The sequence below is a fragment of the Natrix helvetica genome (genome assembly GCF_964273705.1).
Source record: "Natrix helvetica genome assembly, chromosome: 11".
Lineage (NCBI taxonomy): Eukaryota > Metazoa > Chordata > Lepidosauria > Squamata > Natricidae > Natrix > Natrix helvetica.
The window spans coordinates 7,670,816-7,683,382 of NC_138562.1; the positions used below are offsets into that span (position 1 = coordinate 7,670,816).

A 12,567-nucleotide genomic window follows, 5' to 3' on the forward strand; every position below is an offset into this window, starting at 1 on the left:
GCGTCCTTGGAAGAAGTGTGTCGAGCTGCTGCGTGGTCGTCTCCCTCCCCTTTCATCAAGCATTGCAGACTGGACGGCTTTGCCTTGGCCGAAGCTGATTTTGGCCGATGGGTGCTGCAGAGTGTCCATAGGGAGGGAGCCTCTTAGGACGAGACTGTAGCGCACCCGTAAGGGCAAGCCAGCTTTGGTATGTCCCATTCCTGGATGCTATCTCCACCCAGATGGAGAAGGGGTGTTGGCCTTACCTGATATGCCACTTCTCATATGGTGGAGATAGCATCCAGCCCTAGAATAGAGTAGAGTAGAGTAGAGTAGAATAGAATAGAATAGAATAGAATAGAATAGAAGGAGAATAGAGGAATAAAGGAATAGAATGAAATAGAATGGAATGGAAAAGAGGAAGGAAGGAATAGAATAGAGGAATGAAGGAATAGAATGGAATGGAATGGACTAGAATAGAGGAAGGAAAGAATAGAATAGAAAAGAGGAATGAAGGAATAGAATGGAATGGAATAGAATAGAATAGAATAGAGGAATGAAGGAATAGAATAGAATAGAATACCATAGTTGGAAGGGACCTTGGAGGTCCTAGTCCAACCCCCTGCCTATGCAGGAAACCCTATACCGTTTCAGACAAATGGCTATCCAACATCTTCTTAAAGACTTCCAGTGTTGGGGCATTCACAACTTCTGGAGGCAACTTCTGTTCCACTGATTAATTGTTCTGACTGTCAGGAAATTCCTCCTAAGTTCTATGTTGGATCTCTCCTTGATCAGTTTCCATCTATTATTCCTTGTCTGGCTTTCGGGTGCTTTGGAGAATAGGTTGACCTCCACTTCTTTGTGGCAACCCCTTAAATATTGGAAGACTGCTATCATGGCACTCCTAGTTCTTCTTTTCACTAGACTAGACATACCCAATTCCAGCAACTGTTCTTAATATGTTTTAGCTCCAGTCCCCTAGCATTCCAAGCCCAATTTGGGCTTGGAATGCTGTTGTAAATAACATTAGGACAGTATCATTCACACAGATAAGAGTACAGGTAGTCCTAGTCTTACAACTGTTCATTTGATGGCTGTTTATGGTTACAGCAGCACTGTAAAAAGTAACTTGTGCCTACATTTGACCACTGCAGCATCCTGTGTGTGTGTGTGTGTGTGTGTGTGTGTGTGTGTGTGTGACGTGATCAGAATTTGGCAACAGCATGTATTTATGATGTTTTCAGGATCCCTGGGTCATGTGATAACCTTTTGCAAGCTTCTGACAAGCAAAGTCAGCCGGGCAGCCAGATTCACTTAAAATTGTGCTACTCACTTAACTCACTGCAGCGTTTCACTTAAGAACTGTGGCAAGAATGGTGGTAAAATGGGGCAAAACTCACTTGACAGCTTAGCAATGGAAATTTGGGGTTCGACTGTGATCGTATGTTGAGAATTACCTTTATGAATTTTAAAGTATATCCTGTTTCCCTGAAAATAAGACCTCTCCGGATAATAAGCCCAATCGGGCCTTTGAGCGCATGCGCTAAAATAAGCCAACCCCGAAAATATTTAAGCGCATGTGCTGCCGGTCCCCATCATTTCCTCTAGTTGCTTGCCGTGTAAACAACATGAGATGAGGAGGCAAGGCCGGAGGGGGGGGGATGGGAGCCGGGAACGTACGCCATGCACCCCACACGCCCTTACCTAACAGCCGCTCCTGCTACCGTAGCCATCATGCTCCCTTCTGTCACGCTAATGGCCTCCGCCAAAAGAGTGGCAGCCCCAGCAATGCACAACCCAGCAGCAGCCATGAGGTGACCACGCTCACCACCTCTGCCACGTCAAAAGTAATAAGACCTCCTCAAAAATAAGGCCAAACGCTTATTTCGGGGGTCAAAAGAAAATAAGATCCTGTCTTATTTTGGGTGGAAATATGGTAGCGAGCTGGAAGGAATTAAGTTATCTCAGTCCAGATCAGTCTACGTGTCCTTACTCTTATGCACTCAACACATAACAACAACCAAAAGCAAAACAGAAGAGTGGTTGTGTATTGATGTGTTTCCAGAGCCAAAGTCTGGTGGATATTGCTGGTGGCTATCACCCTGGAGAACAACAGCGATCCATGAAAATTATATATACAAACCCTAATTACTTTATGATGGCTACTAATGCAATTTCAACCATCAACGAGACTTCAAAGCTACTCCAGGGAGTTCTGTGTTCAGATACACATTTTACTGCAAACTGTAACAGAGCACAAAGTGGTTTTTGAAAGACATCTTAACTTCTGGGCAGAGAGCTTGGGGGGTTGCTTTCTAAAAATTCACCACTCATTTCTCACTAACAGGAGTCTTTCTTGGTGGGGATAGTTATGGGAAAAGGTCCACTACTGATGCATTAGAGATGTGGCGAGAGGATTGCTAAAGATATTGAGACAATTCTTGGCCATCCTATAATACTTTCTGCGACATTCCCACACATCCTCTCCTCCCGCGACATGTGATTGTCCCTTGGAAGCATTTCTAAAAGCAAGGCTTTCCTTCCTCATATTTAATTAGGGCTGGCAGGGGAAAAAATGAGAAGAATGTCTCTATTCTGGTGGAATGCAATCAAAGTTAATGACTTTATCCACTGTGGCTGCTAGGAAAACGATTAGGCTGCTTTGGAGAGGCAACTGGGGCAGATCGCATTTTCTTTAGTTGAATTCACCCTCATATTTTCAGACAAAACGACGTGAGCTTTTGCCTGTTGCAACCGAATGATACTAGTATTTTCTGGATGGCTAGAGATGCGTACCGTATTTCCCAGAAAATAAGACACGGTCTTATTTTCTTTTTACCCCCGAAATAAGCACTTGGCCTTATTTTCGGGGAGGTCTTATTATTCTTGAGGTGCAGGAGGCAGCGAGCGTGGTCACCTCATGGCTGCTGCTGTGTTGCAATATTTTCGGGGAGGGCTTATTTTCAGGGGAGGGCTTATTTTCGTGCATGCGCTCAAATGCCCCATTGGGCTCATTATCCATGGAGGTCTTATTTTCAGGGAAACAGGGTAGTAGTTATTAATAGCCTAGATATTTTGCTAATACCTACGAATATTAAATAAAAGTTTACATTAAAAACAATGTCTGTTATTCCACATTACGTATTAAAATTAACAGCGGGAGGAGGAGGAGATGAAGGAGAAGAGAAGAGAGACAAGAAGGAGGAGGAAGAGGAGGAGGGAACACTGAGTATTTTTAATAGTTTGTTTTTGTGTGTCTTATAAACCATCCTGAATTCTCATTTGTGTGCACGGTTATGCTTGAATTTTAATTGGTGTACCAGACTGATATGGAATTGGAAACGGGGGGGAGGGGATAAACCAGGGTGAAAAATAATTTTGATTTTATTTATATTTCTTTGGAATAGAATAGAATAGAATAGAATAGAATAGAATAGAATAGAATAGAATAGAATAGAATAGAATAGAATAGAACAGAACAGAACAGAATTCCTTATTGGCCAAGTGTGATTGAACACACAAGGAATTCAATATATTCAATATAGTTGCTACCATTCTTTGCAATTTGGTAAACATTTTTTTTGGAATTGACTCCAAATACTGAGGGAATGCATAAAGCTCTGTATTTCAAATGGTTTCAACAAGGAAAAACATGTTATTGAGTAGATAAATAATTGCATAATGTATGAATCGCTCTATGTACGTGTGGATGTGTGGATGGCTTTGTGTACTTCTATATCTTTGTGTGTGTCTATAAATCTACTAGCCAATGCAACTACTTTATTTAATGAGGAAATGTCAATACCTGAAGGCATGTAATTATTCACTTCTTGACTATCTTGATTTTCATCCTCCACTTCATTTTGTGGAACGTCCTCCATAAAACTGCTGAATTCAGCTTCATGCAGGATCTCCTTCGTTTCTAGATGGTCCAAACCAGGACGCCTTCCTACAACATCAACCCCTGGATCCATCTCCTCCGATGGTACGGACTCGATCAAGATCTGAACCCTTCCTGCCAAGGAATCCATCTTGCGTTTGCTTTCTTCGATCATGACAAACTCATCAGCGGGAATCTCTGGCTCATAAATGATCCCCGTTTGTCCTTTGATGGGCGTCTCTATTTTGACCGAAGGGACCCAAACAGGTAATTTTGACCTCTTGGTGGAACGCTGGACTTTCCTTTCTTCTTCCGCTGAAGACTGCTTCCCATTACCCTCACTTTGATGGCTCCGACTTCCCATTGAGCCTTTGCGTCTGCCATAGGACGATCTTGGAATGCAGGAGCCTGATCCTTTCCTTGGTGGGCTGGTATAAACGGGCTCATCTTCACTGGAAGACAAGGTCACGGATCTGTTGTAGACGGTTCTGATTTTAGTGCTCATGTTGGAACTAAGCTTGTCATCACCGGTCTGGCCTTGATTGGGCTGGGATGAGACAGATCGATTGAGTCTGGATGGTCTCCCATTGACCTCTATGGGGTTGGCTTTTTCCACTGCGTCGTTAGCCAAGAGAGGCTCACCTCCTTTCTCCCAAAAGTTTTTCAAGTTCTTGAAGTGGGCATGGTCGACCCCAATTTCATCGTCCTTGGTATTGACTGATGAAATGATAATGCGATTGTCATCCAGTTTCAGTGGAGGACTGTTTTCCTCTCCGGCAGGTGGAAATTTGAAACTCTTCACGACTTGTGTCTTCTCTAAACCCAGGCCAGATTTTGCAGCTCCGTCACCGTTGGTGAAGTTGGGAGAGAATAATGGTTTGCTTGATTTCCTGTTAACTGGTATTCTGCTAGGTGGGTTGACTTCTCTTTGCAGAGCTGGTTGAAATCCTCCGAGTTCTTTAACACCATCAGGGATATCTTCCACAACTTTGGGAGCATAATCTCCCACTGAGTAAGAGAACCCATCAGGAAGCTTGGTGGAGCCACCTGGTGAGAGTTCAAAACCTACGGGGGGAGGGGAGGCAAAAGAAAGAATATGAATGAATCTCCAGAACTGTAGTGAAAGATCTGAGTTCACACACCCATTAGTTCAGATATGGGTCCTCTGAGGACAAGAAAACTCTAAACTCAGACTTGCAACAAACAGTGTCCTTGTTTATTTGGACAATAATACTTGTGCCCTATTCTTCTGAGGTTTCCCACCATTAAAAATAAGCCTTAAAGGGGGCAAGAAGACCAGTGGGGGGCTTGCCCTGAAATAAAGTTAGCCATATTGTCTCCCTGTGAGAATGTGTTGCATCATACTTTATGAAAAGCTTCGTTCCTTGGGCTGAAGCTTTTAAAACATGATTTGTAGGCCATGCTTGGTTTCCTTACCAACTTCTGAGTTTTCCCTTGTAGCCACAAATGGACTGACCACAACCCCACTGTCCGCTGGAGATACATCTTCTACACTGGATTTCTGAAGGAAATGAAAAAAAGAAGGAAAGATTAGATGGAGGACATGTCTAAAAAGACCTTCGTTTGTTGAGACCAAGTTCCATGCTACTGCTGGAAGTTAGCACCCAACCCTCTCTAGGAGAATGAAATACTCTTAGGAAATATTAAAAAAGGCAGAATATTATGTTTCCCTGGATGAGAAAAGGAGAAACATGTTTTAAAGACAAAGCAGCTCCTTGCAGCTCCTGTGCGATGGGATTAAGACATGGCCCTCAGGACATGATAGGATCAGTCCTCTACCCATCTCACCACATGGCACCTGGGAAGATTACATCACCCAGCAAGGCTCAACCAAGTCTGGCACTCAGGGCAGCCTACAGAGTTGCCCCCGCATGGCCCCATGGGAGTCTGACAACCAATCAGAATACAAGCTCAAATTCAAAAGCCCAGAGAGGGTATAAAACTCAGGCACTCTCAGCATCTCTTCCTTTTTTTCCCTTCACCCAACATCTTCAAGGCATGTGATCCTGTCTACCATTAAAACCATCTTTCCAAACAGCCACCATGTTTCCAGTGTCTTTCTCCCCATTTGGAACTGAACCCAGAAGGACATTTCTTCCAACGCTACTTCCTTGACTTCTACTACCTTTTCTAAAGACGAGGGTCGGGTTGACAGTTTCACTCTTGGCTTTGACTTGAGTAGTTGCCCTTCTGGAGAGCCAGGTTCACACAACCTGCAGAGACAAAATGGCACTTTATCAGAAGGCCCAAAACCTGAGGAAGGATGTTGCTTCTGGACTCATCTTGCTACATCTCATGGTTTCTCCCACTGTTCTTTCAGATAAGCAAGAACTCTGTAATTTCTAAAGTGGAAAAAGGTTATTTTATATCATTGCAACCGCACATTTTTCTCCCACATCTGCTTGCTCATACGGCACAGATCAACAATGGTGGCTGTTAGATTTAACTTACGTCTGCTGTGCAGATTTGCTTTAGTGATGCATGTATGGAGGCTGTGGTGGCTCATGTGGTAAGACACTGAGCCTGTGCTTCGCTAAGGTCAGCAGATCAGTGGTTCAATTCCCGTGAGCGAATAAACCGCCTAGGGCCAGGAAAGGAGCCTCCCACAATTGCCTACTGGCTTTCGGGCATCCCGTGGGCAAGATAACACCGCCCGAAAACATTCCTTTCACATAGGCAGTCAGCTGCTTTGGTGATCCCTGGCTACATGGGATACATGCTTTTTAAAAAAGTGGTGTATTGACCATGAAGAAATGGATGTAGTGAGATATTTTATTTTCCTGGGCTCTAAGATCACCGCAGATGGGGCTGCAGCCAAGAAATTTAAAGAGGCTTGCTCCTGGGGAGGAAAGCTATAGGAATTCTAGACAGCATACTAAAAAGCAGAGATATCACCCTGCCAACAAAAGTGTGTATAGTCAAGGCTATGGTTTTCCCAGTTGCAATGGATAGCTGTGAAAGTTGGACCATAAGAAAGGCTGAACGCCAAAGAATGGGGGCCTTTGAACTCTGATGCTGGAGAAGACTCCTGGGAGTCCCTTGGACTGCAAGGCCATCCAACCGGTCAGTCCTAGAGGAGATCAACCCTGGCTGCTCTTTAGAAGGTCAGGTCCTGAAGAGGAAACTCAAATACTTTGTCCACCTAATGAGAAGGAATAAGGACTCCCTGGAGAAGAGCCTGATGCTGGGAAAGATGGAGGGCAAAAGAAGAAGGGGACAACAGAGAATGAGGTGGCTGGATGGAGTCACTGAAGCAATAGGCGTGAGTTTAAATGGACTCTGAAGGATGGTAGAGGACAGGAAGGCCTGGGGGAACATGGTCCATGGGGTCACGATGGGGCGGACACAACTTTGCAACTAACTACAACAACAAGAAGAAGACCATGATGCATACCCGGCTGAGGACTTAATGCTGGTTTATTAAAGCAGTTCTAGTGAAGCAAAGTAGGGTTGGAATTGTAAACCCAGCTGCAAGATGCAAACATCTTAAGAAGGTTTCCTGTATAATAAGTGGGAAATCTAATTTAATATTGAAGCTATTGGAGACTCCAAGTGCTCCAGACTTCAAAACCAGAGTCTGATCCAAAAATAAATCTATATGTTTAATGTATTGAATTGCAAAATGCTCAGCTCCCCCCCCCCCCCAATCTAGTTTCTTGGCAAATGAACTGCTTTGAAGCAGAAAGCTCTTCTGGTCCTAGATAAATAATCCAGCAAACTGCATTAAAGTGCTCCAGCATTTTAACTGGAAAGGGTCACGATTAACCTTTCTCTTTGCTTTTGGCTTTGCAAGCTTTCTTTTACAGTCAACAAAACCACTCCTGGAATTGACAGCTGTGGTTTAACCTGCCAGTTTAAAGAACAAATAGTGCCTGTTCTCACAACAGGGCAGGTTTTACTTCTTGCTCAGTCTCTAGATTTCAAACTTGGTTGTGCAACAGGAGTACAACGATCTCACTGGGAAAAGTCCGGAAGAGAGGCACAATTAAAAATTAAAATACAAAAGGAACCCATTTCCACTGGTGGTTAAAATGCAAAAAAACCCCACCTCCTTTCTTGATAGCCTAACACTAACAACGCCAAAACAGCCTCTCCCACCTTCCACTTTGAAAGCAGCAAACAAAACAAAGGCCTTTTGCTGAATCACATTTGGGGAAGGAACAAAACAAAAACAAACACGGCTTGATGCGTTGCCAAGCTTTAACAGGATAAAGACATCTTGGCAATTCCCGCAAAAAGGTTTTTAAAATAACTCTGCCTTAGTATAAATAGACAAACAACTGCATTCCTGCAGCACACTGAGCTGAGATGGGGAAGGACTAGATTTTCTGGATTTGCTCGATACGGGGAAACCGAACGTTAACCAGACCAAGGTTAAAGTCAATCACTGTGTAATGCGGTCTCTAAGTTTGCAACTGAGCTGCTTAGAGCCCCTGAACCGCATAAGCTGAGCATCTCCCTCCTTCACTCCCCATGCTGAGTCTGCATTCCTCACTACAAAAGCTTTGCTCGCACTACTGAAAGCTCAGGATGATCTTCCTTTCGTTTCCTATTCTTCTCTTGCCTTCAAACTATTTTCCTGACTTAGTCTGGAAAGCAGTGGTGAAACTCAATTTTTTTTTACTACCGGTTCTGTGGGCGTGGCTTTGTGGGCGTGGCAGGGGAAGGATACTGCAAAATCTCCATTCCCTCACCACTCTGTGGTCGGCCAGAGGTGCTATTTACCGGTTCTCTGAATACTCAAAGTTTCTGCTACCGGTTCTCCAGAACTTGTCAGAACCTGCTGAATTTCACCCCTGGTTTGAAGTTCTCCTTGTGCCTAACACCATTCTGCAGTTTTCCCCATGCTGCCCCATATCCTAAGAATGCTCCCAAGATGGATGGATGGATGGACGGACGGATGGATGAAGGACATCAATATAGCTACCCATCTTAACCAAGATAGCTCTTGCTGTTGGGAAATCAAAGAAGGAAGCTGTTCCCTAACGAAACATCTGCAAGAAAACAAGCACGTTCAGAGAGCACCAAGGACCCCTCGTGTCTACCCTGAGCTACAAATATTTTCCTTTATAGAATGCATGTTGCATTTGAACGACAGTGAGAAACAGAAAAAAAATAAAAGCGCAGTGAAAGCAACAATGGATGAAAAATCAGTCAAGACAACCTTAAAAATTTCCCAACACCTTCAAACCAAGAAGTCTTCAACAGCAGAAAGCAAATATACTCACATTATGATCTTTAAAGCGCTTCATGGCACAGGACCTAGTTACATGCAGGATCGCATCCTGCCCCATACATCCCTACGACCAATCCGCTCACACAGAGAGGGACTTCTTCGGGTGCCGTCCGCTAAACAGTGTCGGGGGGCGACACCCAGGAGCAGAGCCTTCTCTGTGATGGGCCCAGCCCTGTGGAATGACCTCCCCCGTGACATCAGGATTATTTCCGATCTCCGCTCCTTCCGTGTACAGCTGAAGACCCACCTCTTTCAATTATCTGGCCTGGCTCAACCGTAAATTTTTTCTTATTCCTCCTGACAGTCCATTTAAATTTTTTAAATTTTTAAATTGTGTTATTACTAATGGGGTATTTTAATGGTGATTTTTAACTGTCTAAATGTGATGTAATTTGTTACCTCCTCCGTGCATGTACGTCTTTGTATATGTGTATGTTTATGTGTTTGTACATATGTTTTATGTTTTATATGTTTTATTCTACGCCGCCCCGAGTCCTGTCTGGAAAGGGAGCGGCTAATAAATTCAAATTTTTTTATTATTATTATTATTATTATTATTATTATTATTATTATTATTATTATTATTATTATTATTATTATTATTATTATTATTATGCCAGGTTCCATTAACATCTCTGTCCCACCGCTTGGGGAAAAAATAAGGCCTTCTAGAACACCAGCAGAGTCTGAGCTGTCCAAGTCTCGACAGGAAAGGTTTTTCCACAAGGCAGGGGCCACAACAAATGCCATTATGCTGTCACACTTCTTTTGCTTCCTAAGCCCACTGACCCATCCTAACTCCAATGACTTCTCCAAAAATTCATCAAGTTTTTGCCCTCAAATTCTACCTGAAGCTCCTATATTTTGCCTATGCTCATCCTGAAAACAAAGAGAAAAAGCAAGATATACCGTACTTTTTGGAGTGTAAGACACACCTTTTTCTCCCTTAAAAGAGGGTGAAAATTAGGGTGCGTCTTATACACTGAATGTAGCCCCCCCACACACACACACCAGCCCCCAGCCTTTGGCCTCTGCCCTCCTAGCAATTTACCTCCTTGCAGCAAAATGGAAACGGGAGGCCTGTGCTGAAACTGAAAGTGAAATTTGCTGTTTGCTGCAAGGAGGCAAATTGCTGGGAGGCAAAGGCAGATTTTTTTCTTCTTCTAATCAGGCTAAACTGAAACAGGCTGTTGGCTGTTTGCTGCAAGGAGGTAAGTCAATAACTATAAATGCCTATAGAATGTTCAAATGATGAGACTTATTTTTTAAACACTGCTTTGTTGTTGTTCCAGACAACTTAACAAAATGAAGAAGCTTTTTAAAATAAATGCTTGATCTGAAGAGGCCCAGTGCTATTGTACCGTCTTTTAAATAGCAGAGAATAACATATACTTCCAGAAAGCCACATCAGTTTTAACAGCATCTGTGCAAGTATAGTCTGAAACGTAACACCACAAACAGTGTATATCGTCTGTACTGTTTGCTGTTTGCTGCAAGGAGGCAAATAGCTGGAAGACAGGGACAGACTTTCCCCCCCTTGTTTTCCTCTCCAAAAGTTAGGTGCGTCTTATACTTTGGAGTGTCTTGTACTCCGAAGAATAAGGGTAAATGTCATCTATTAATGGTTTGTGCTTTCTACTTGCATTTAAGAATTACCTTCCTTCTTCTGAGAGAGGCGAAGACAAAACAGCTATTGGCAACACCGCCTGTCCACCTTCGACATTTTGGGGGATGAGTTCATTATCGGTACCTGTTAAGAAAAACCAATCATATTTCATCTGTTTTCTAAAAATGCTAAATTTGGAGATCCCTCCCTAGAATAGGACAAGGTGCAATTATAAATGGCAATCAATCAGTCATGCCAAGGTAATTGACCAGGGTTGAAAAAGGTTCTTGAATTGACAGTGGTTGGAATAGTGTTTTTTCTTCTTCTTGCAGGAAGTGAGTCTAATCTTGCCAGAAAGCAGCATGGGGATGAAACAGTGGTGAAATTCAAATTTCTTTACTACCGATTCTGTGGCGTGGCTTGGTGAGCGTGGCAGGGGAAGGATACGCGAAATCCCCATTTCATCCCCACTCCTGGGGCTAGCCAGATGTGGTATTTGTCAGTTCTCCGAGCTACTCAAAATACCACATCTGGCTACAGGTTCTCTAGAACGGGTCATAACCTGCTGAATTTCACCTTGGGCTGAACTCATGGGTGAGAGATGGGTGTGCAAATGACAACAGGTGTGTAGGTATCACCAGGATGCAATTACACAATGCTAGCATACCGTTTCCAGTTTATTTTTGCTTTTTATTTTGCCTTTTCATCCCAAAGCTTCAGATAATATACACTGTGGTCCCTTTTTGCCTTGCAAGGTCAATCCTGAGATAGGCCGATGATGATGAGGGGATGGGGAGAATGATCAGCCTTCGGCCTCTGTTCCTACTCTGCCACCTTCAGCATTACACCATGCTGGACCTTGAGAAGAGAGGGAGAGATTGGCCCAAAGTCCCCCAGGCAGCTACTTTAGTGGAGGAATACTAGAAACTCATCATTCATCACTCCCTTCATCATTCATATTCTGTATCATCCTTTTGACATCATATCTTCCTCCTCCTCTCCTCCTCCTCCTCCTCCTTCTTGTTCCTCCTCCTCCTCCTCCTCCTCCTCCTCCTCCTCATGATATTATCATCACCATCATAACTCCATTACCATGTTATCATCATCATCATCATCATCATCATATTATCACCATCACACCATCATCACATCATCACCTCTTCATTGTCATAATATCATCATCATCATTGCTGGAAAAATTCCCCTTCAAGTTATTTCAACAAGCCACCAGGCCTTGACCTCAAGGCTGGATTACATTCCAGTTGAAATTGCACCCAAGTGAATTGAAATCTTCCAAAACGGAACTGCCAATGTTGCAGGTCATTGGGTGCCTATCAACAGCTTTGGGGGTGACGCCTCACTGAAAGTTTTCCAAGAACTGAGCAAAGTAGTCTTTCCGAATGAATCACGCTGTTGGTTTATTGTTCCATACTGCCTAATAGCAAATGCAAATTATACTTGCATCCATCCATCTACCTATGCATAAAGTGATGCAAAGAAGAATTTTTAGCCAGGCTAAGTTGTTAGTAGACAGGCCTTGTACCACAAAACATTAGAACAGTAAAGCATTCTTGCTTTGGTGAACCTGTTTTGGATGAAATACTGACCTGACAAAAGAAGAAACTCTGTAAACTTCAACAATAATTCCTTAAATCAGGGGTGTCCAACTTCGGCTATTTTAAGACTTGTGAACCTCAAGTCTCAGTATTCCACAGCCAACTATGCCGAAGTTGGACACCCCTTTCTTAATTCATCATCATAATAGTTATTGAATGGTTTTCCTAAAACATAACAACTATATATGAAAACGATCTTTGACAAAAAAGATTGAATGAAGATTAA

The 12,567-nt window shown here is 43.1% G+C and overlaps 1 protein-coding gene across 2 annotated transcripts in view; it reads right to left on the reverse strand.

Annotated features, from left to right (window-relative positions):
• LOC309397716 (synaptotagmin-like protein 2) overlaps positions 1 to 12,567 on the reverse strand; it is a 56,806-nt gene that overhangs the window by 13,838 nt on the left and 30,401 nt on the right. For both annotated transcript variants that reach the window (XM_081963978.1, XM_081963977.1), the window contains exons 4-7: positions 10,776 to 10,869; positions 6,009 to 6,096; positions 5,300 to 5,384; positions 3,788 to 4,927 (exon numbers count right to left, since the gene is read on the reverse strand). In XM_081963978.1, coding sequence (XP_081820104.1) covers positions 3,788 to 4,927; positions 5,300 to 5,384; positions 6,009 to 6,096; positions 10,776 to 10,869 — 1,407 coding nt within the window. The remainder of the gene's footprint in view (positions 1 to 3,787; positions 4,928 to 5,299; positions 5,385 to 6,008; positions 6,097 to 10,775; positions 10,870 to 12,567) is intronic.